This window comes from Dama dama, chromosome 14, assembly GCF_033118175.1.
Source record: "Dama dama isolate Ldn47 chromosome 14, ASM3311817v1, whole genome shotgun sequence".
NCBI classification, from domain to species: Eukaryota; Metazoa; Chordata; class Mammalia; order Artiodactyla; family Cervidae; genus Dama; species Dama dama.
In genome coordinates, this window is record NC_083694.1 from 10,543,892 (window position 1) to 10,569,002 (window position 25,111).

General features: G+C 35.7%; 2 protein-coding genes across 3 annotated transcripts in view; one reads left to right on the forward strand and one right to left on the reverse strand.

The window, feature by feature from the left end:
- Positions 1-25,111, reverse strand: part of CDC73 (cell division cycle 73) — a 95,964-nt gene that overhangs the window by 26,593 nt on the left and 44,260 nt on the right. The window contains exon 11 of the mRNA XM_061160010.1: positions 4,802-4,859. Coding sequence (XP_061015993.1) covers positions 4,802-4,859 — 58 coding nt within the window. The remainder of the gene's footprint in view (positions 1-4,801; positions 4,860-25,111) is intronic.
- On the forward strand, positions 16,210-24,944 carry B3GALT2 (beta-1,3-galactosyltransferase 2). 2 transcript variants are annotated; one of them, XM_061160009.1, is made up of 3 exons: positions 16,210-16,815; positions 20,662-20,801; positions 21,215-24,944. In XM_061160009.1, the coding sequence occupies exon 3, from the start codon at positions 21,339-21,341 to the stop codon at positions 22,605-22,607; it is 1,269 nt and encodes a 422-aa protein (XP_061015992.1). In that variant the 5' UTR covers positions 16,210-16,815; positions 20,662-20,801; positions 21,215-21,338; the 3' UTR covers positions 22,608-24,944. The 2 variants fall into 2 exon arrangements, with proteins under 2 accessions (XP_061015992.1, XP_061015991.1); XM_061160008.1 differs by lacking the exon at positions 20,662-20,801 and having other exon boundaries at positions 21,215-24,942.

Below are 25,111 nucleotides of genomic sequence, written 5' to 3' on the forward strand. Positions count from 1 at the left end.
TGCAATATAATACAATCTCAATAAACACTTGGAATTTGACAGAGGGATAAAGGAAAGGTGGGATGTATAGACAGATGTACAAACTGGAGACAGGAGTGGCTAGGAGAATGAGTAAGGAGAACAAAGCAATCTTTGACTGAAATATCAGATATAATAAGGAAGCCCATAATGGACTCAGGAATATAAGGAAAGATTCACTAAAATCAAGGCTGAGAAGACCAAGTTAGAAAAAGACAAAATATAAAAGCTCACATGTTAAAAATAAACTTTAGATGTTTAGTAAAAAAAAAAAAAAATAACAACTACAATTAAGGACCAAGGCAGGGACACAATGATGAACATGCTAAGGACGAGCTTGATCTAAAGGCAGGAGGAGGGAAGAGTGGAGTAACGCTGAGTCCATGAGGAGCATGAAGGATAGCAAGAGCCTGGAGTCGGAGCTTGACTCTGTCTCCATTCTGCCACTTTCCAGACAATGACCACCCACCCACCCCCCGCCCCGCAGCACACTGAGATGAACGCCGCTCAGCGTCAGCTGTCCTCAGCCATGAAACAGAGACAGTCATTTCTACATCTTGATTCTGTTGTAAGACTCATAAGAACAACAAAGCAAGTTAAGTTCTTCTCCAGATCCTGGGCATATTTACTATTTACTGAACCTCTCGGCCATAGCTGATGCTAAATGTACTGCAGCAGCCACGACCACTGCCTTCAGCAAACACCATAACTGACCACTGACAAGCTGAGAACAGGCAATTACTGTTGCTGTACTTGTTTCCAAATAGAATTCTATTCTCTCCTTAAGTATTTATTCAGAGCATATGTACAGGGCACTCTGCTAGGTTTTTATTTTTATAATGATAAATAAAACAAAAATAATCCCTGCCCTCAAAGACTGTTCAAGTAAAGGAGGGGAACCAGACCATAACAAAACAGGCAAATAAACACATAAAAACAAATTTGAATACACAATATTAAGGAACAAAATGAATGTACACTGATATTAAAGTGTCCTTTAGACAGAACGCTTAGAAAAAGTCTCTCAAAGGAAACGACATTTCAGCTGAGATTTGAAGGATAAAAAGGAGCAAACTTGCAAAGAACAAGTGAAAGAACAGTCTAGATAAGAGGTAGGAATGTGGGCCAATGCCAAAGGCAGGAAGAAACTGTCATGCTTATGGAACTGCAAATGTGCAGACAGGCAAAAAGGAAGGGTGCAGGGCAGGAGGTTAAAAATATATGTAGGAGCCAATTCATGAAAGGCTTTCTAGGTGACGTTAAGCTTGTATTTAAATTATGTTAGATAACCCTGTAACTTTTAAGCCAGAAAGTGACACAATTTGATTTTCACATTATACTTTCTGTAAGGGAAAAACAGTAATTTTAGTGAAGAGATCAAAGGGGGAAAACCAAAAAAAAAAAAAGGCGGGGGGAGTGGGACAACTGTGTAAGCAGCAAGCTCAGGATGATCACAATATTCTACAGCGGTGCCGCCCAAATTAAGTGTGGTTAAGGCAAGGGTAAACTTTCCAAGGCCGACTGAATAACATGCAATAAAAATGAACACTAGAACACTGGCCATGCACCTGGATGCTGTTAACAGTATTGCACTCTCAACTCCTATCTGTATCTTGTTAGGGACCAGAAATAAACATGTCAGGGACTAATACTTCAAGATGCACTAGTCTAGAGAAATGATGGTAGCTGAGACTTGAGTTGTGGCAGTGGAGATAAAGAGAAAATAGATAAATACAGAATACAGAAAAGGTAAATTTGACAAAACTCACTGGAATACTAGATGAGAAGAATAAGCAAATATGAAGAATAAAGAATAATCCAAGTTTTGGACTTAAGATACAGAGTTGATAGTGGTGTCATTTACTTGTGAAGAAGCAGGAGAATGTGAAGACTTCATGGGGAAAATATCAAAGAAAAAAGGTTTTCAGCCAGTTTTAAGATAAAATTTGGCACATCCAAACGTTAAACATTTTTAATATAAGACACCAGAGGTAAGAAGAACTGGAGACACAAGCTTGAAAACCATCAGCACACTGATTTAAAACTATGGAATGAGGCAATCCACCCACATTCTGAAGTGCGTGACTGAAGAGCCTAAGAGATGTGTTTAAAATATACAACAACGGGCTAGCTCTCTCTCAGTCTCACGTGCAGATCTTAAGACAGCAGATAAACTAGAGGTACAGGGTTATGGGTAGTCACCTACCCACATCAGAGTATCTGTAAGGCAGAAGCAATGGATGAAAGCGGGAGGAGTGACTTACGCGTTGTGTACACCTCAGAAAGAGGCAGCAAGGGCAGGGATGTGTACAGGAGATTTAACCTGGCTAAGAAGGAAAGGACATTAAATTCCACTATGGAGCTTGTCAAACGCCTGTGCTTCTAAATTCACTGGAAAACACGTGTCTCTTGTTAGTTACATTCCCTAAATGAATGTTTAGAAATTAGGAATGATTGTAAACACTTTAAAATACTACATTTACCCAGGGACTTGCCTGGTAAAGCTAGTGCAAAATATTTGATGAAAAAATAAAGAAGAAAGAAACAGTGAACAAAAATGGAATGCCATCCTTGACTGAAGGCAAAAAGGATAGATGGTTCAGTCCCTAATTTCCTAATAATTCAAACTCTACCTAACAAACAACAGTATAGAGATCTATGCTGTCTCATGTATAATATGTTACACTGCCAGAAATATTGCGTTCTTTTTCCATTTTAAAAAGATAATCCAGATGAACCTACCCTATATTACAAAACATCCCTTCAAAACTGGGTAGCACCCAAAAGGCAAATACATTTAACAATCTGCAAAACAAAAATACATGAATCAAGACAAAGATGACAAACTGCTAAGACCCACTCAAGTCAGTCTTATTGACTAGTGAGTATTAAAACTTAAAATCTTTGCTTCTGGAATGATAGGTAGGGACTGTGGATCTATGGGGGTCAATTAGTGAGCGAAACGAGACCTCACATTGATGGGCATGAGAATATCTGTTGTATTATGAGATATTCTCGGAGATTTATTTCAGTCATTTTAATCACCGATGCACCTTGGCAGAACTGAAAAAGAATGACAGATTAGGAGGTGGAAAGACCCACAGCTCCCTGCTTCCCACGTGACCTTCTCCAAGATTACAAACTAGCTGGGAGGACGCAGCCCCTTCCCTGCCCCTCTATTCCACGGCACACGCACACAAGCTGGTCCACATGGGTGTCAGCGCCGCCCCTACCCCCTTCCTTTGTTTGCCATGTGATTTTGAGAAAATGTGAAATGGAGACAATTATTCATACACAGCAGAGAACAGCGCTAGAATCCTCAGGTGGTGACTTGCTCCTTTTTATACCATTTCTGAATTTCTCATGTGATCTTCTTTAGACTAACCATCCTTCCCATCCAAGGGAAAACAAAAAATTCTGTTATCAATCATTCCACTGCCTCTACAATATTCCTCTCTTCCTTTCAAGCTGCATCCCTGGGGTCCATGTCAACCTGACCATTCCTATTTCCCTGACTTTTTCTTCCTTCCTGTAAGGAGCTCCTTTAGCTCCTTCTTGTTTCTGGCACTGAGCACATGGAAGGCATTCAAATAATATTTAACTGGATTTAATTGCTCTTCCTTGTACTCACATACCAGCTTTTGGCATGGTCCTGTCTACTGAAAAATAGTCCCATAGTTCCATCATCTGATATAAATTATATCCAGTGTGCTCCAAATTTAACAAAGATTTCAAACCAACCTAATGTCATTAAAAGAAAGAAAGAAAGAAAATACTAGTTGTGTCAAGACCCAGGTGGATCCAAGACACAATCAAAGAGCCTACAACACCATCCCAATATAACCCCTCTTGACATCACGCTTTTTATGTGCTTCCAAAAATCTGAACACTTATAATTACATAATTTTAGAATTAGCCTATGTGTGAACATACTATGAATAAAAAGATATCCAAATCTGCACTACTGACACTAACAAATTGAAAAGGAAGATCAACCAGTTAAAATTCTTGACTGTGCCTTTTCAATACCGTTTTCCTAATAGCCACTTTTAATAGCACTGATACTAGACTATGCTAAACACTAAAATAAAATGAACAAATGAACAGTAAATCAAACCCAAAACAGTGAAAATGAATATAGTGTCTGTATCCACATGCACTTATAAAGATCATTCTCTTTAGGTATCAGGAAAAGGAAAGAAAATATTTTTAAATTAACTTCAGGGAACTCCCTGGTGGTCCAGTGGTTAGGACCCTGTGGTCTTACTGCTGAGGGCCTGGGTTCAGTCCCTGGTCAGGGAACTAACATCCCACAGGCTGTGCAGTGCAACCAAAATAATCAAAAGATTAAATTAAAAAAATAATTTCAATATTAGCCTTGTTTATTAATACATATATTTTTTAAATTATAGAAACTAATATGCTCAATAATACAGATATCTGAAATCCTAAACATCAAAGCTGCTTATCAATCTATTAAAATTACGGTTCTATGTTTCCATAGGAAAAGACAAACATCACATCCACCATACTATCATGGAACTCAAACAAGAGACTGATGAGAGAACGGGTATGTAATAAAGAGCTTTTTAAAACATTTTCCTAAAATCTTAAAAACATTTTCTTAAAAATTTTCTTTAACTCAACTATACCTATTTACTCAAGTAAATATGATACTAGTTTTGAAGTATTTTAAGTAAAATTTAATTCCTTCAAATCGTTACATAGTATCAGAAATGTCAGTCGTGATAACAGAAAAAAGCTAAAACTTTTCTGTTTTTACCTGGCCTTGGTACAGGTTGTGCTGCAGGAGTTTGCGTCTTCCGGGCGGATGCACCTTCCTTTAAAAGAATAAAAATGGATGTGTTAAAATTCCTTTGCACAATAAACACTTTTGTTTAATTACTGCAAAAAAAATTCCATGTCTGTCTCTCCCTCAGTCATGGAACATGCTATGAGTTAAAACAAACAAGCACCTTACCATTTATGTTTCTGGTTGTGAGTTGGTAAGAGAAATCTTTAGTTGAAAATATACTTAAATTGTTACTATTCATTAGTTATTTTAAGTACATAAGATTTTTCAAATATTCAATGATTTACTTAATTGCTGACAATTTTAATATTCTCAGAAATATCATTACCAGTTTTAAAATCAAGTCAATCTTTTTACCCTTAAAGAATCTCAAAATGAATAAGTGATACATAATCTCACATTAGAAAGATGTAAACAGTGTTACTTTGAGTGCATCTTTAAAAAAACACAAATATTTAAAATTAAACATCTTTAAAATATTCAGGGAAAATAATCCATTTACAAACATGAGATTTGTTAAATTTAAGAGTGGTTGAAAATTTCTTAAAAGCTGAATAACAAATCTCAAGTAATTACAAAGCATGTAATATATATAAGGAAACATGCTAAGGACTGAAGTACATCAATTATATACTCAAGAACAGACACCTCTGAAGTGCTTAACAGACTTCAAAAGTTGTCTATCTTTACTGCAATAGTTTCAATCATATTCACACTAAATTTTCTTTAAACATTAAAAATTAATGCTTTTAATTTTTATTAATAATAAATTATTTATTATATACAAATATAAAATATATATTTATATATTATTTATTATTAGTTATAATTTATAAAAATTATTTATAAAAATAATAAAAATTTAAAACATTTTTCTTTATAGAAAGCTACAAGTGTAAATTTCAAAACATGAAGATTTTATTCTAGCTGTACTTAAGTGAAGAAAATTTGATAAGTATCAGGAAAATTACACAAATCCATAATAAGAAAAACCACTACCACAACAAGAGAAACATTTCTAAAGAAATCCTGCTAAACAATGTTCACTTTAATCATATTATATTTTCTTCATAATCTGAGATTTTACCATGGTAAAATGCACAGAGAATGCATTTCACTTGGAATACAATAGGATTCCTGGCATTCAGTTTAAAGGCTTTTTTAAAAAAAGGTTAAAACAGAGGACTCCCTGGCAGTCCTGTGGTTAAGACTCTGCTTCCAATGCAAGGAGCACAGGTTCCACCCCTGGGTGGGGGAACTAAGATTACAGAGGCCTCCTGCATACCTTCCCCCTCCAAAAAGCTAAATTACAAAAAAAAAGCAGCAGAAGCAACTAGCAAAAACTCTTTGGGGTAAAAAGCCCTTGAGGACAGCGGACATCCTTTCCTAGTCTTTTCTGTCATGCATTTAGTCACATACACTGGTGTGGCTGAGACTGAGTCACTTTGGGTGCTGGCTCCATGAATGTGTTCACTTTGGAAACATTTGTCAAGCTTACTGATGGTATGGTCATTATAATACAAGCAAATTATATTCAAGTAAAATTCAAATGTAAAGAAAGTGAGTCACTATTAAGGTAGAGACCATATTCAACATTTAACTTCATTTAATGCACTGAAATTGTCTGATCTATATTTTTCTCTAAGTTCATGTTAGGGGACACAACTGCTTTTACTCATCTTTGTAAATCTAGTACCTACAACACAATAGATGCTCAACAAACGTTGGTCATATTGAACTTAGTTCTAGAATTCTAAAAATCAGAAGCCAAGGGATAATCACTAAATAGAAACTAACCAAAGAGATTTTAGCTTTCTCTCCCATGTTCCTTTATAAGGAGGAATCAACTAGATATTATATAATAACAAGATTAACTGTATTCCTTTTGAATTCTTACAAGTAAATACTGGGAATTCCCTGGTGCTCAGACAGTAAAGAATCCACCTGCAGTGTGGGAGACCTGGGTTCGATCCCTGGGTTGGGAAGATTCCCTGGAGGAGCGCATGACAACCCACTCCAGTATTCCTGCCTGGAGAACCCCATGGAGAGGAGCCTGGCGGGCTACAGTCCCTGGGGTCACAGAGAGTTTGGACACAACTGAGCGACAAGGCACAGCACACACACGTAAACTGGGTCAGTTTAAGCACACAGAGAAGGAAGAAAAGTGAAGAAAATGAGTCAGGAAGAACAATGAGCATGCACATATGCAGGCCTCCTTCTGTCTACATTTGACTAGAAGGCTGGCTAGTCCTGGGCTCAGTCTACAGAGAGTTCTCTGTGTTTTATAAATGGGAGTCAGCTAGTCATAAGCCTATAAGGAGTTAAGTCTAAAATTACAGATAATGGTGTCTCGTGACTCATGGAGAAAACCCATCTGCAGAGTGATATAAAGAAGTTACCAGCATGCAAGAAGAGACATGGAATACAATATCCCTCATAACACCTATCTAGTTCCAGTGGCCTGTAAGACCTCTTCTCCCACTAATCCTTGGAATCTTCTTAATTCCAAGAGCCACTAAAATCCCTCATCTCATTCTATGCAACTGACACACTTTTTTGTCTTACTTACTGGAGCAGAATCTGTTAACTGCAACCAGGAGAGTTTTACCTAATTTTGTCTTCTCAAATTCACTGAAAATTTTGAGTTGTCAGTCACTATAGTACAACTTTGCTTAATTTTGGATAAGTAAACACAAGTAAGTTCAAACGCACACACATATATAGCCATGCCACTTCAGTAGGCTGTGAGCTCCTTGAAATGAAAACAGAAAGACCTCTGCAAATCATATGGTTAGTTCACAGCCATTTCAAGGACTCCCTAACCAATACAAGAGCAGCTAAAAGCTCATGTTACTCTGATCTGCATTATTTTGTATGTCACTACATAAAGGACCTCAGCTGGTTCCAGCACCTCTTAAAGATGAAGAAAGAGATATAAAATAGCTTTTCGAAGGCTACAAAGAGGTCTATCTGGCATGTGTTAAGAAACTGAAATAGAAGGAAAACAAAGAATAAAAGAAACAAAATGAAGAAATAATAATTGGCAGTAATATGGAGCAGACTGACAACTCTGTATTTTTAAAGATATTTGGACTGGGGGAAAAATGCTATTCAGCTGGGAGAAGAAAAGTATCAGCACAAAACAATTGAAAGAGCTGATGAGTTGTGCTAACTGGAGAGGAAAACCTGCTTTCTTTCAAAAAGTCAGAATCATTATAATTTCACCAAGACTGGAGGCATTCTGGAAAAGAAGTAACTGGCAAAAAGGGATGGGGGAAACAGTGACAGAATCGTTATCGGCAAAACATAACACAACCAAACAAGGTAACTGTTTACAATCCCTCCTTGCTTTCTTTTAGCAAGTGAAGAGAATCTAGAATCTTCTGGTATTGGGAGAAAGAATACTGGTATCTGCCGCTTAAACAAGTAGAAAATAACACCATAATACAAAATATTGTAAGAAAAAAATGTGTAACAAGTATCAGTATGAAAAATATACTATATTTAATTCTGAAAAATGCTGTTTATATAAAAATTAATAAGATACTGAAATTTCTTAATGACAAAAACATATGGACTATATATATACACACAGATTCTAGTTGATAGTCTACCTCTTTGACTACTGTATTTATGAGACAAAAAGTAACATTTTTAAAAAGTAAATCAATATTAATTGTACACTTGCATGTTTTGTCTTTTTAAAAAGTAACTTATTCCCATGAAATCTGTATTTGATATTCAGAACTCACAAATATTAGGATTTTTTTTTTTAAGCATCTGAATTTCTTAAGTTCCAGAATGAGTCTTTAAGAAAATCATTTTGGAAAAACTAGGTACAAAAAGGAAACTGCAACCCTGAGCAAATCACAAAGAGGCTGAAAAGCACTAAAGGTTTCAGGAGCAAAAAACTTGATACAAATTTTAAGTACAACTTAATTTTTGTTTTTTAGACTAATCATAACCTGGAGTGCATGTATACAATGCTTGCTAACACAGAAAGCAGTTGACACATTTCTAAAACCCAGTACAGTGAACCTACACAGGCACACCTCAGAGATGTTGCTGGTTTGGCTCCACACGACTGCAACAAAGCTAGTATCTCAATAAAGTGCGCCACACTTTTTTTTTTGTTTCCCAGTGCATATAAAAGTTATCTTCACACTATACTGTAGTCTACACAACTAATCAACTATCTCTGCAAAACTGCAGGATACAAAATCAAATCAAAAACATCCACAGCATCTCTATACACTACCAATCAGTAACTTAAAAAGGAAATTAGGAAAACAATTCCATTTGGAATAGCATTTAAAAATCAAATACTCAAGAATAAATTTAATCAAGAAGCTAAAAAAAAAAAAAAACTGTACACTGAAAACTTTAGATTGATGCTGAAAGAAATTAAAGCCATAAACAAATGGAAAGACATCTATGTTCATGGACTGCTAAGACTAATAGCATTAAGATTTCAAAATTACCCAATGCAATCTATAGATGCAATGCAATCCCTTTCAAAATCCCAAAGGTGTTTTTGCAGAAAGAAAAACTTATCCTAGAACTGATGTGGAATTTCAAGCAGCCCCAAAGAACCAAACTAATTCTGAAAAAGAACAAAGTTGGAGGACTAAGACTCCCAGATTTTAAAACTTGTAGGTACAGTAATAAAAATACTGTAGCAGGGAAAGAAGGCAGATCCATAGACCAACGGAATAAGATAGCCCAGAAATAAACTTTCACGTACATGGCAAATTGATTTTTGACACAGGAGCTAAGACCATGAATTGGGAAAGGATAGTCTTCAACAAACGGTGCTAGGAAAACTGGATATGCACATGCAAAAGAATGAAGCTGGACCACTATCTTACATCATCTACAAAAACTATTAATAACTCAAAATGGATCAGAAGCCTAATTTTAGAAGATACAACTTTGAAAAAAAATTTAAAAACCTACAGATAAAAAATCAAAGAGTAAAAGCTTCATGACATTAGATTTGACATCAGTTTCACGGATATGTGAAAGTGAAAGTAGTACTAAAAGGTACAGGAAAACAGAAGAAAAGCAGATAAACTGGACTTAATCAAAATTAAAAGTTTTTATGCATTAAAGGACACTAACAACAGAGAAGTCAATCCAAAGAATGGGAGAAAAGATTTGATAAGGAATTAATATCCCTGGCATGTGGCTAAAACATTACTCTGGACATGTCTATAAGGATGCGTCTGGGTGAGATGAACGTTTGAATCTGTAGACTGAGTAAAGCAGATTGCCCTCCCACTGCAGATGAGCCTCGCCCAACCCACTGGAGAACTGACGACAACGAAGAGGCAGAGAAGAGGAGAATTCCTCTCTGCCTGGCTGCTTCAAGGAAGGACACTGGAGTTCTCCTGCCTCGGAGGCAGACTGGAGCGCTTACACCATTAGTCCTCCAGCTCTCAGTCCTTCGGACTCAGACAAGAGCGGCGCTAGCCCGTCAGCTTCCCTGGGTCACGAGCTTGCCAACAGCAAATCCTGGAACTTTTCAGTCTTCCTAACCACATATGTCAATTCCTCACAATCTATCTATCTACCCTATTGATTTCTTTCTCTGGAGAACCCAGACAAATACAGCAATAAAAATTTTAGATCAAAAGAGAGTGAGATATAACACAAAACTCTTTAAAGAGGCATTCTATCATATTGGGAAAACGTCAGGTTTTTAAAAATTATTTATCTGGAGATTAAAAAATTACATCCACATGAATGTAGTTCCTTAATCTACAGATAAATAATTTAGATAAAATGCTAATCAGAGCACTGCAATTGGAAACAAACCAAAGTACGTGTACTGACCTCCTTTAACACTGAAGTCCATGATAAACAATTCTTTCTCACTGAGGTTTAATAAAAGCTTTATTTTTCTCACTTAAAGTCAGGAGAATTGTTTTCATAGTGGAAGAGGGACACAGGTAATGTAGAAGGTCCACAGGATCATTTGTGAATCTCATGGGTCCATGGACTAAAAACAAATACACTAATGTAACTAGAGACAGAGTAAACCAGTGCAAAAAAAAAACTTGACTTACACGTCTCGAGCTCTAGGTTCTAGCTTAATGTGGCTCTGCTACATTAAGAGCAAACCTTTGAGAAAAATCTCAACCTCTCAGGGTCTTAGTTACCTTGCCTGTAAAATGAGGAAACTAGATTTTTAGATGACCTCAAAGGTCCAATTCTACTCTGAAATTCCATTATTCTAATGTAAGTAATACTTTTTCACTAGGAACAATGCCATTACAGTACAACCTGAAGGGTCCAATTAAATGACTACGTTTGAAGACATAATTCAACATGGGTTTCTTCAAAGCTATACAGCTTATAATTTTGCTCTATAGCTTATAAATTTGCTCTTCTTTTCTTTCATGTGAATAAATAATACTCTGTTGCCCAGCTCTATCAAAAGTTACATGTTTGGAATTATATCAATCTGATTGTTTTGGGAATCAAATAATTACAGCTATTGGCCCGTAAGATGTCTCAAACAATTTAGAGGTGCGGACCTATCGCACCTTCGCAACTCTATCAAACTCAACACATCCCCTTTAAGGTTATTTTACACTGACCCCTCTAGCCATCTAAAATGAAATGCACAGGTAACATAACTAACCTATATAGGCAAAACTTTTACTGGAAACCAATGTCATAGCAATAGACTTTGCATTCCAATTATGTTTTAGGTTCGTTTAATAATAAAAATGGTCTAACACAGCGGCCCCAACCTTCTGGCACCAGGGACTGGTTTCACGGAAGACAATTCTTCCACAGACCCGAGGAGGAGCAGTGTTCAGGATGACTCCAGCGCATTGCCTTCGTTGTGCACTTTCTGCTATTATTCCATCAGCTCCACCCCCGACCATCAAGCATTAGCTCCCAGATACTAGGGACCCCTGGTCTCTCTCACACACACACACACACACACACACACACACGGACATTCGGAGGTCCTGCAGAACACACGACTAGTCTTTGCTGTTTTCAAAACCTGTCCCGACACACTACATTCCCTGGCCACATGCACTAAACACCCTTCATTTCTGTTGTCAGCCAAAAAACACCTGCCCTTGTAAACTTCTAGAACGTGTCCTAGGAAAGCAGTAGCAAGCTCAATACCACCCAGCTCTAACCTCCAAGATTATTCTGTGTGTGCCAAAAAAACAATTGAAAGATTCTAGTTGATTTGTGCTGAAAAGAAAGAGCTGTGCTACTGAGAAACCAAAGCATATACAAGCAAAAAGGCATACTTTAATTGCACTGCATATACTGCACTTTTTTTTTTTTAACAGATTGAAGGTTTATGACAACCCTATGTTGTCAGATCACAGTTAGCATTTTTTAATTAAAATATGTATGTTGTTTTTTAGACATAATACTATTATTGCACAAAATATACTGGGAACATAACTTTTCTATGCAGTGGGAAACAAAAAAGTTCCTGTGACTCACTTCAATTCAATACTCACTCACTACAGTAGCCTGGAATTGAATCCCAAATATCTCTGAGGTATGCCTTTATTGTTACAGTACTTTCCAAATTACTGCTGATTTTAGATGCTTACTTTTTCTCTTAGGATCATTAATAGTTTGTGTGAATTAAAATAGACAAATGTCAAAGAGACATTTAAATCTAGCTCCGCTTTCAAGTCAATAGAAATCTTAAACATATGAGTGAAAACTGAAGGCAAAATAGTAAGGCAGGCAAACACTGACACTTGTGGTCATTCTGAGATTGCTAATTTGCAATCAGCTAATTCCTGCTCTGTGAGTTCAAAGAAAAGTAAAACTGGTTTGTAAAACATCAATAAGGGTCAAAGGAAAATACAAAATTCTTAATAAACACATCCATTTCTTTTCAAAAAGGAAAACTACTAATAGTAAATAGTCAAAAATATGTCATCTGTCCAAATCTTTTTATGTAATGAAAAAGATGTCATTTGATTTTAAGTCAAAGCAGTCTCTAGATAAACTCCAAGTAAACACTGCCATGCAAAACTGCTGATTATCTCAATAAAACTGAAGGTGTTACCTAACTAATTTGGTATAAATGGAATTTTTCAGTGTATTACGTTGGAAATTACATCTGCTCCAAAACATTAAGATTTTTCTCCAGCAGTGTAAAAAGATAGCTAGTTTTTCAGGTGAAATAAATGGCTTGCATTCAGGGGCCTACTAGCCAGACCAAAGCATAAACAGGAATGGAGACCAATGAAGGGAAAACTGATTCATGTCTCCCAAGGCTGTTTGCTCATCACCCACCCTGGTTGAAGTGCTATCTCCACATTCCTTTCTCCAGCATTCTTTTTACCAAGGACATTTAGTTGAATTTATATAGATACATAATATAATTCATGAAATCATTTACCTTTCCTATTACATACTGAACAAATCTATACCTGATTGATCATGTAATAATCACTCAAAAACTATTAACAACATGAATAAAAAAATTATTATTTCTGTACCCATTTAAGACTTAAAAGAGTTAGGAGGCACAGCAAATTCTGTCTTTAAATTCTGGCTCCCTAAGGGATATTCTAGACATGCATGGGAATACCCTAATATGAACCTGGATAATTCTGGCCATGATGCATATAGTAATATTCACCAATTTTCCCACCAGGGATGTGCTATAAAATTAAAAAGCAGACCTATGCAAGTAAAAAATTACAAGACATTTATAACTATAAAACTTAACAAAATAGCTGCCAGTTTGCTGAGTCTGATAAAGAAATCTGTCACATTTAGTGAGAAAGCTTAACCATAGAATTCAGATGTTAAAAGAAACTAGACTGAAGGAAGAGCTTCCACAAGCTTGCCTGTCATAAGACTTTTACAGCTTTTCTTGGCTGGAAACATGCAGGTTGCTAGAAAAATCACTGAAGGAACTTTTACCTCATGTCTGCTGTTTTTCTGTAAAGTTCCTAAGCTCGCTTAACTTAAACGTAAGAAACAGAATGCAGCTGCACCTGAAAGTTTAAAGTAAATTCTGATTTGGCACACAGGTATCCTCTCACGAGCTTTCAGAAGTCTCCTCTGCCATATGAACACTTGCTCAGTTGAGACAATAGTCTACTGGGATTTCAAGGGCTCCACCCAACTGCAGGGACCACTAACCAGCAGGTTATCTACGGAGTTAATAGTCAAGATCTGTAAGAAATTCAGTGGGGCAATCAAAAAAACAGCCAAAAATAACTGTTTTATCCTTCCTGGATGAAGGGCAGGGGATGCATCTAAACCATCTTTGTATCTTTAACATTTATTAAGGTGTGCCTAATTGCAAATGCTGGCACACAGTGGTTGATCAGATACATATCTATTGATCGAGTAAATAAAACAAAAACACAAACATCTGAACATTTAAAACCCTATGAATGATCTCTGGGTATGCCGTGATGGTGTGCTCCGTCATGTCTGACTCTCTGAGACCCCATGGACTGCAGTCCATCAGGCTCCTCTGTCCATGGGATTTCCCGGGCAAAAATACTGGAGTGAGTTGCCATTTCCTTCTCCAGGGGATCTTTCCAACCCAGGGATTGAACCCACATCTCCTGAATGAACAGGCAGATTATTTACCACTGAGCCACCAGGGAAGCCCCATGCTGTGCTAGTGACAGGAAAAAATTCCCCCAGTTCTCCAGCAGGGCCACACTGCATAATGGTTGAGAACAACTTACATTTGCTTTAATTCCCAGCTGGACTCTTTCTTATCACTAATCATCTGATATTTGGGATAACTGTTTTATAACTCTAAACTCCGGTTCTTCATCTTTAAAATGGGTATTACAATAATAAAACCTTATCAGAAAAAAAGTCATTTATCTAACAGCTCAAGCAGGCTCGGCACGCAACATGAATTGAGTCACTGCTGCTACTAGCACAGTCAAATCCTACGTCAGGAATTACTGATACATGGTGACCTAGTAAGATCTACTTACACTTTTATAAAATAAGTCATTTTAAGCAGGCACTTAACCATCACTCTGCCACCTAAGTTTAATCAAAAACAAAGAGTAGCGAACATGTAATACGTGTGGACTTAGGGACTAAATGCCAAGAAATCTGGGTTTTAGTTCTATCCTTCACACTTTACCAGGAAAAGCCAAAGCTCCAGGCCTTAGGTTTCCCATCTGTAAAATTCTTAATGTTCCGACCAACATTTCCAGGAAAATCACATACATCCCTTAAAAAAAAAAAAAGTCTTAGGATTCCTAAAACTACAAAACACATTTCATCATTTACACTAAAAAATAAAATGAAAACAAAAAATTAAAAATATTAGAGAAAACATAAATCTATATTTGAAACAACATACATTAGTAGGGAAAATAGGTGGGACCAAAAATATATGACCACAAATATATGGCTTAAGTTTCAAAATGGTAAATTTCTATGAGTTAATGTCCCTAAAATCTGAGGAAAATCTAATAATTTAAGTTATTTTAATAAAGGACAATGCCCCCAGTACTTGAAGAAAAAAAGCAGTAAGGTGCCCAACAGACTAATCATACAAAGAAATATTTCAGAGTGAGTATCTAGTGTTCATGGAAAAGTTTGCTTGATGGCAAGTTACTAAACCATCCTGAAATATTAGGACAAATAAATATGATTAGTAAGATCTCACTACCCACCAAGAAGATCCTGTGCAACTATGCTTCATCTATTACATTATTTTGTTGAATTCCACCAAACAAGTAATTTTAAAGAAAAAGAAAAAATAAATGATGACATTACAAAGTGATTAAAAATAAAGTTTTGCTGCCTTCAAGAACACTAGAAACTGCACATATAAAAAGAAGTGGCTATATCAAATCATGTGTCAGTAAAACAATTCATGGCAGCTGATTTATATAAACTCCAGAAAATAATGGGGGGATGTCTAAGTTACTCATTAAAAATGGTCTATGAGTTGTAACTAAACATTAGTAAAACTAAAGTCAGAACAATTTGAGGGAAAAAAAAAAACCCTCAAGGGAAGGAGTGCAATGAAAGGGTTAAATTACACCAAGTTACATACTAACGCTATACGGCTTATGCCGGGTAAAATCGTGCAGGTAATATGAAAACCAACATCTTAACATTTAGAAAATCTGTGCTTGAATGTAAAGTTTAAAAAAAAAAAAAAGAGGGGGGAATAAGCTGAAAAAAATAAAATAACCATTCATTTCATAATCCTTCCATTTTTGTATTATTCACTTATCACTACACTTACATTGACTATAATAATTTAACACAAAGAAGCAAAATCTCTAAGCTTCTCCCTACCTTGGGTTTTTAATCAAAATGAATGCAAACAATCACGTGGGATTCAGCCAAGCAGTGACGTTAAATTCTGCTCTGTCAGAGAGAGCATCTGTCAAGCCCACATTTAAACTGCTGCCTGCCTGTGCAGCAGCTGAGGAACCGTGGATTTCATATTACAGACTAAAACCCCAGTGAAACTGCTCAAAATCCTTCCTGCAGCTGCCAGGCAACGACGAGAGAGTTAAATCCTGCTCTTTTCCAATACAATCGGAGCACTCCATTCTAGCTCTGGCTGCTTTACGTTGCAGCTCAGGGTTCTTACTAGAAATATGGATACTGAGAAGAGAATAGAGCACTGCATTGTCCGGCCAGGAAGACAGCAGATGTAAAAAGCTTCAATGCATCAACTGTCGGGAAGAGTCGACAGTGCTCCAAACAGAACGAACCACCACAGCTCTTTTGTTTAAAGAAAGAGAAAATGAAAGAAAGGAAAAACCTCAGAAGATTAGGACCCATATGAACAAGGAAGGGAACGCGAAGACAAGCAGACAGATGGACACTTTGGACACCGTGAAAAGCAATCGCAGGAGGCAGACTGTTGGGGGAGGTGTGCGTGTTTGATAGCATCTTTTTGCTGGAGCGATGGCGTGCCAAAAGTATCTTCAGTGGGCATAATCCTCGCCACATAAATGGCCTGACCAAGGAAGGTATGTCGATATCTTGTGTGTGATACTCATTTAAATGTCTGTTACCTTTTTATAGCCCAGGAGGAACTAATCTCTAATAAACAAGTTCATACATTTCACTGTCCTTGAAACTATGAGAGGGTTTCTAAATATATGATTTTAAAATCTGTCACTGTTTAGAAGACAAGCTGTCACTGCTTTATTCAAGTAAATATGTAGCTTGCAGTAATTATGGATTACAGAAAAGGCAAATAGTAACAAGATGTGCTTAAAGGCGTCTCTGAAAAATGAAACTTAAAAAAAAAATCTGAAACCCGCTAAAGAAAACACAGCAATCCTCTATCAAATTAGGTCAAGTTGAATCCTTATCCAGTAAATTAAAGGGCTCTCCTTAAAATGGCTATCAAAGGAGTCAATGCAGTAAAATTACACTAAATGGTATAAAAAAATGATCCTAATATTAAGACCTTTTTCAGTCCTTTTAAGGCAAAATCTTAATATAGAGCAGGTTTTAGTAACAAAATCTTCCCTCCTATGTCCATCTCCCTAAATAAAAATAACAAGCACAACCTCTGAAGACTATCAACAAATTTTAAGTACCACTGAACTGTAAGATACTAAAAGGAAAGCATTTGTACAGGATCACAGAAGGCAGTGTGTGTTTATGCACAGCACACTACCACAGGAGATTTACATGTCCCCGAATACAACTTCAAACAAAGAAATATAAATACCTGCTAATATTACTAAAAGCAAGTCTTTACTTTAGGCAACAGACTGATTCTAAATGATCAAAATATAAGATTGGTTTTGGTGATCATTTTTAAAGTGAAACTCAAAAACATAATATGAAAATACTCTGATATAAAAATATCCATGTAACAGCAATACAAGGTCAAAAAATTAAACTTAAATGTAGCCACTGTGCCAGGCTATACAAATATGTAACAGTGAACTATTCGCACAGTATGTGCGTGCAGGGCAAAAATGAATCTAATAAACTATTTTAGTAACAATCCCAGAATAGCAGCTCATGGCTCAGGAACTCATGTATTTCTAAAAATCTTTACAGGTCCTCAAAGATTCCGATTTTTGCTCAACTTCATAGCACAACTCATTATTTAATCATCACAAAAGGCAAACATTTTAAAGACATATGTAAGCATTTTATTCTAAAATTAAGATTAAACAAGTCTATCAGGCCTATTATTATTACAGTTCAACACCAAATCTCACTCACAGCATTTAGTCCATTAAAGAATGAAATCAGACGGTATTAAACAAACAAAAAACCTCAAGTCTCTTTTAGAGCCTTTATCTCTCAATGTTAAAGTCACCAATTAAACATTTTTATTAGCTATCTATCTCAAAATAGGAGTGCAGAGTTTTTTACTCAGGCACCCCTAAACTCTAGAACTGTTCCAACGGACTAAAAATATCAACACTTTTAAAAGCCAGATAATAAAAACAAAGCATGAGTGTGTGTGAGAGAGACAAAAAGGTAACATTTTACAGTAACATCCTCTCCATGAGTGTCAACCCATAAGATGTAAATACACATGAATAACTTGACAATATTATCATAAAAACCCATAAAAGATAAGTCAAAGCTACTGCTACTGTGAAAATGTAAAAGTGCAAAGACTATTTAGAATATCAAAATATTTCAACTTTCTAGTTTTATTACCACTTCTTAAGAATTAATGTACAACAGGCAGTAAGTGGAAAAGAATTTTATCATTTAATAGGAGGAGGAATTGTTATTTTAACTGTACTTTCTAACAAAACAATTATGATAAATACCTGAAAAACTTTTTAATAAAGAAATTTTAAAGGCTAGATATATGTACTACATTTACCAATGGGAGAGTTGTGAAACGGGTATATACAGATTTCAAGTTTGAGCAGCTTAATATTTACAAACATACAAATATAATGAATTTAAATTAAGATGCATCTCCATTACATATTGCTACAAAATCACACAGGACCATAAACTATGGGTACTATGCCAGATTACAATATATAATAATTGGCTCTTTTCTGTAACACTGAAGTACTTTAGAAACATCACTTCAGGCATATTTTCATAAAAATACAATTTACTAATACATTTACCTGCATTCATTTTTCAGTTCTTTATTCATTCAAATATCTGACCTTCTAGTTATTGCTTCTTAAACCATCAAATTTACACTCTTGAAAGATCTACATGATTAGACTTCAACCAGATTTCAAGCATTCTATGTCAACAGAAAGATGATAGATTTAATTTAGTTTTGGAATGTTTAAAATAGATTATCAAATAAATATTAAAAGCAAGCTTTGTTTCTTTCAAATTTACACACATAACCCTTGTAGCTACTGGCCTCTATGGGGTGGAGGAAGAATTATTACTATTTATCTAATATTTCATTTGAAAATAAAAGCTTAGTTTTCTCATCTCAACAGAATGACCAACTATAAGAAAAAAAGTGAGTTTCTAAACTAGAACACTCAGCTCTATTATTTTCAGCTGAGTTCACAACAGAACTGTTTTACTGGTACAGGGAAGTCTTGGTCTTCATCAGAGTAATGTGAAATTAAAATTCAAGTGAATAAATTCTAATAAATAACTAGATTCTATGTTTTTAAAACCTGAAAAATTAAAAAGAAAAAAAAAAACACTGCTCCTATCTCACAAGATGATTAAATAATTTCTTATATCTGAGAAAAACGATAACTTCTAAAAGTACATTTCATATACTAGAAATTATCAAAAGCTGGTGCCTGTACTATTATACTTTAGAAGTCCGTTCAAATTCCCACCTACTTGCTCCTCCTAGTGGCTGTTACTAGAATACTTTCATTCATACATGTGTCTAATACTTTCAACCAATATTTTCTAAATACTTCATTTTATATAAGTGAATGTTATTCTAGTTATTCAATTTTATGAGGACTTCCATGTAAATGCCATTATTTCCCCCAAATAAGTAAATTTCATATCGAAGTATATTTGGTATTAACCATAAACTTCTTAGTATCACAAGCTAAATAAACAAATTCACACATATATATATAAAATTTCTAATAAACAAATGCTCTTACAATAAATTTTTAATTGACCAGTTTTCTCTTCCTTAAATAACTGTCACAATAAAACGTTGAAAAAGTTAAAATTAAACATTAGTGCCCTTTTCAAAAAGTTTTTATTCTCTTTTAATAGAATTCAGGCTATAGCTCCTCACCTATCCTCTACCCCCACACCTTGATCCAGAAAAACTAAGAAGTGAAAAAACATGAACAAATCTGTGCTGTGCACTGAAAAACTTCTTCAAAGACCAGTTCTTAATACGTGGCATCATGAACCTCCCATATTGACAGCTCATAATTTTTGTCTTCTAAATGTAGGGCTCTAAGTGTCAAGCAAGTCTAAGTGTCATTGAAGTCTTACAAATGTAATAAATTTGCCACATGCAAATTTAGAACACAGCATAACTCGAAAATCTTTTAAAATGCATTCTGTGAAATTTAAAATTTTAAACAACTGAGGATATAATAGTACCTAATGTCTATATTTTGAAAAACTCAGAAGACTGTTCAAAGCAGTCCCTTGCTAATTCTAATAGGGAGATTCAACTGAAGTACGTGGTAGTGCTCTGTGATGGCCACAGATAATTAGTTGCTATATTTTAAAAATCAACCTTACGTCTAAGTAAAGACAATGATCTGAATGTCTCACATTTGAAGTGGAAGGTTAAAATGAGAAAAGGGTATTTGCAAATGTTCATCATTTATTACTGTCTTGCAATCTTGCGCTGAAGTTACTGAACCCTGAAAATTAATTTTGACAGGTGCATCTTCTCATTGACTTTCTCCACACAGGAGGGGCCAATGGAAACATGCCAAGCAGTGTACTGTGACTAACAGAACTCTGCCATAATCAACCTTGCACCGTCTGTCCCACAACTGATACATGACCATTTTACAAAAAAGGCCGCTGACTGTGCACCATACCACCAATGGTATGTCAAATCAATTTTAATTAATGCCAATACATGTTCCATCTGCTCTCAGGCCTCTTTACACGGCCTCTCCTAGGAATCCAGCAGCGTTTCTCTCCTCCATGCACACAACTTTCAGTCTTAACTTTAGCCAAGAGAACAAATGACCAGAGCTACTGAGATGATGAAACAAGTGGAAGAAAAATCCATCACCTCTTAAAAGTGCTCACTGCGCTCCAAAGTTATATTTTTTAAAAAATTAATCCTGTTCTCAGGACATTAGGTTGCCAAGGGAAGACAAATTATAAACTTTGTTCCTGGGCGATCATATTTTCACAGCTTAAAAATTCCCATTTGCCCTAATTTTATTAGTCTCTTTAAAGCAGTTCTGTGGTATTTAGCATTTTGTAAACTTTTATGATTCATCTTTACAGAATGACTGCGAGGGAGACGACGTGACCGAATTAGAAAATGACTACCAAAGAACAGTATTGATTCAGGAGAAGGACACGTTCCCCAGCCACCAGTGTCTCTCATCCATTACTGGATATTTACAACATGCTTCAGTGGAGGAGGAGACACTGCTGCTTTGCAAAGATGAGCTGGAATGCCAAGAGGTCCCTGTTTCGGACCCATCTTATTGGTGTACTCTCTCTCGTGTTTCTTTTTGCTATGTTTCTGTTTTTCAATCATCATGACTGGCTGCCAGGCAGAGCTGGATTCAAAGAAAACCCTGTGACATACACTTTCCGTGGATTTCGTTCTACAAAAAGTGAGACAAACCACAGCTCTCTTCGGAACATTTGGAAAGAAACTGTCCCTCAGACCCTGAGGCCTCAAACAGCAACTGACCCCAACAACACGGATCTGTCAGTGCAAGGAGTTACAGGGCTGGAGAACACGCTTGGTGCCAACGGAAGCATTTACAATGAGAAAGGTACTGGACACCCAAATGGTTACCATTTCAAATACATCATCAATGAACCTGAAAAGTGCCAGGAGAAAAGCCCCTTTTTAATACTACTTATCGCTGCGGAACCTGGACAAACAGAAGCCAGACGAGCTATTCGGCAAACTTGGGGCAATGAGAGTCTAGCACCTGGTATTCAAATCACAAGGATTTTTCTTTTAGGCGTAAGTATTAAATCAAGTGGCTACCTTCAACGTGCAATATTGGAAGAAAGCAGACAGTACCACGATATTATCCAACAGGATTACTTAGATACATACTATAATCTGACCATTAAAACACTCATGGGCATGAACTGGGTTGCAACATACTGTCCGCGGATTCCTTATGTAATGAAAACTGACAGTGACATGTTTGTCAATACCGAGTATTTAATACATAAGTTATTGAAGCCAGACCTGCCTCCTAGACATAACTATTTTACTGGTTACCTAATGAGGGGATATGCACCCAATCGAAACAAAGACAGCAAGTGGTACATGCCACCAGACCTCTACCCTAGTGAACGCTATCCTGTCTTCTGTTCCGGGACTGGCTATGTTTTTTCTGGAGATCTGGCAGAGAAGGTGTTTAAAGCTTCTTTAAGCATCCGCCGCTTGCACTTGGAAGACGTGTATGTGGGGATCTGTCTCGCCAAGCTGAGAATTGATCCTGTGCCCCCTCCCAATGAGTTTGTGTTCAATCACTGGCGAGTTTCTTACTCAAGCTGTAAATACAGCCACCTAATTACCTCTCATCAGTTCCAGCCTAGCGAACTGATAAAATACTGGAACCATTTACAACAAAATAAGCACAACGCTTGTGCCAACGCAGCAAAAGAAAAGGCAGGCAGGTATCGCCACCGTAAACTACATTAGAAAAGACTTTTTTTCCCCCCAAAACGTGCAGCCTGTAAAATACTGCTCAACGCATGTGTAGCTAACATGATTGTGATTACATCCACAGGAGCAAGTTTTAGTTAGAACCCATCACATAAAGGAATCCAAAAACATTGTTTTTAATTTCTGAAGAAGGTAATTCTTAAAAATACATTATATAACAAAAAAGTATCCCAAAACAACCTATTAAAAAATCTACTTAAAAAAATCCACATAGGGGGATTCTGTGTATTAACATGCAATAACAGGCATGCATACATCAATGGTTCGAATCTTACGTTAGGGGCCAAGAGGATGTATCTGCATGTTTTCCACGTAAATTTTAATTTAAGAAAATGGAGATGGTCAAAAGACTCTTCATTTTAGATTTAGTTTTCCATTTCAATGTATGTAAATAAAACATTACTGTTAATTTTAAGCAAACTTTATAATTGTGCAAAGGACAAATTTTCTGACCTCTTCTAGAGTTCTAAAAACCATATTCCATGCAATAAGATTTAGTTGCAGTATTCCATAAACATAGTTATAAAGTTCAGAGGTTTCAGCAATGAAGTTCTCATCCAAGTATTCACTTTTTAAAAACAACTGAGATGTTCATTTTCTTTTATCAGTACTCACATTTATTGGGGGAAATTATTTTGACATGACGTGATAAAATGTGAAAAATTAATGTGTCTCAGGCTCAAGTTTTTATAAAAAAAAAAAAATTAAATGTTCAAAACAGAAAGTTTGTTTCCTCGTTGGTGTTCAGGGCCAAGCTAGTACTTCACTGATTTCCTCAATCAGCCAGTTACTGCACTCTCAAGGAGCCTCACCACTTAACTTCAAGCATATCTGAAAAAAAATCTATCCTTCTCCTCTAACTGAAGCAACCGTGATTACTTATAGGCACAAACAGAATGCACTGTTGAAAACAGATAAAGGGTAAAGGGTGCAGCAGCAGTTTCATTCAATACATTTTAAGATGCATGTCTGCCAAACCACAACATATGGGAAGTTTATTTCCTGACAGCAGGTGTACACATGCCGATACTTCATCATTTTATGGCACCTACTTCGTTCTCTGAGTGCCAAGTTTACAAACCTGCAGTTTTTAATTTGGTGGGTGACAAATATCCTGTCCCACCGATTAAAAACTTTCGGGGAGGGATGGGGGAAAAACTACAAATGTTTGATGAAACACTTGATTCTAGGATGAACAATGTATACAATGCACTTTTACGAAGTTTTTAATAAAAAGGGTAAACAAAAAACCTTCACTGAGTGTTATGGTCCAAATATTTCACAGAAATTTTGTTGGCTCCATTACAAATTTTAAAATCAAGAAATACTAACCCATTAATTTTAAAACAGTGCTTTCATTTCATACCAGTATATAAATCTATCAATCTTGATTCAGTAAGGATGTTACTTATGCTAATTCTAACATCAATCATTTTTACCCTTGATTCTATTCTGAAGAGTTATCCACTGAAACATCTATTAAAGTTCAAAATCACCGAGACTGTTTCAGTACTTATAATTTAATGTGTTTAATTCTACTGATACTCGGCTTATCTCCCATTTTTAATTCAGTCATCTAAACGTTCTGTTCTACACAGAATAATTCTGAATGCTGAGCTACATTACCCCAGCTCTTGGTAAGGTCTGTTTTTCACATACTTTATTCTGTATGGTCATAAAAAGACTAAAATTATTAAGTACCAAAATTACTAGACAAAGGTCACACATAGGAGGATAATACCAAATTAGTGTGATGAAAAGTAAAAGGAACCCTTCCCTCAGTATAGAGAATTCTATTAATACTTCAGAAGTTTTCTTTTTTAAAAGTGTATGTGCACATGTGCGCATGCACAGGTGTACACACTCAGAAACAGAATCCAAACACTGTTTGTACAAATTATTACTACAGTGCAGTATCTTTAAAAGATAGTATTTTCCTACCAGAAAAATTCAAGTTTAAAAAGATAACTAATGAAAAATAGAATTCTTAACAGACAATTCAATTCCTATCTCAGGTGTCAATTTAAAATCATTTCTATATACCTGATAACACCATATTGAAAATTTATGGGAATCTGATGACCCTCCAAGTTCTCAAAGAGCACTGAATCAAATAACAAAGTGCTTTAGTACTGCTAAAAATCCTTATTTTAAAATCAATATTCTATTATTATTTTTGACCTTCCATTCTGAATATGCAAGCTGATTTCTTTCAGCAGGATGATTTTCATGTTCATATTATGATTTAAAAAATACAATGCTTATTCAAACATCTCACCAAATACTAATTATGCCAAGTACCATGTGATTTTTATTATATATGAAAATATAATTTTAATGACTGCACTTACATCTGGTCAAAGAAAAAATTATAGGAACAACTATGTAATCTTTATGCTCAAAGTGTCAAGAGATATCATGGAAAATAAAAATACCAAAACTTTCACTATCCACACTAGTTTATTTTGATTAAAATTATA

Bases quoted from the DNA above. Each gene is read 5' to 3' on its own strand.
- B3GALT2 (XM_061160009.1), top strand. From the start codon at position 21,339: ATGCTTCAGTGGAGGAGGAGACACTGCTGCTTTGCAAAGATGAGCTGG.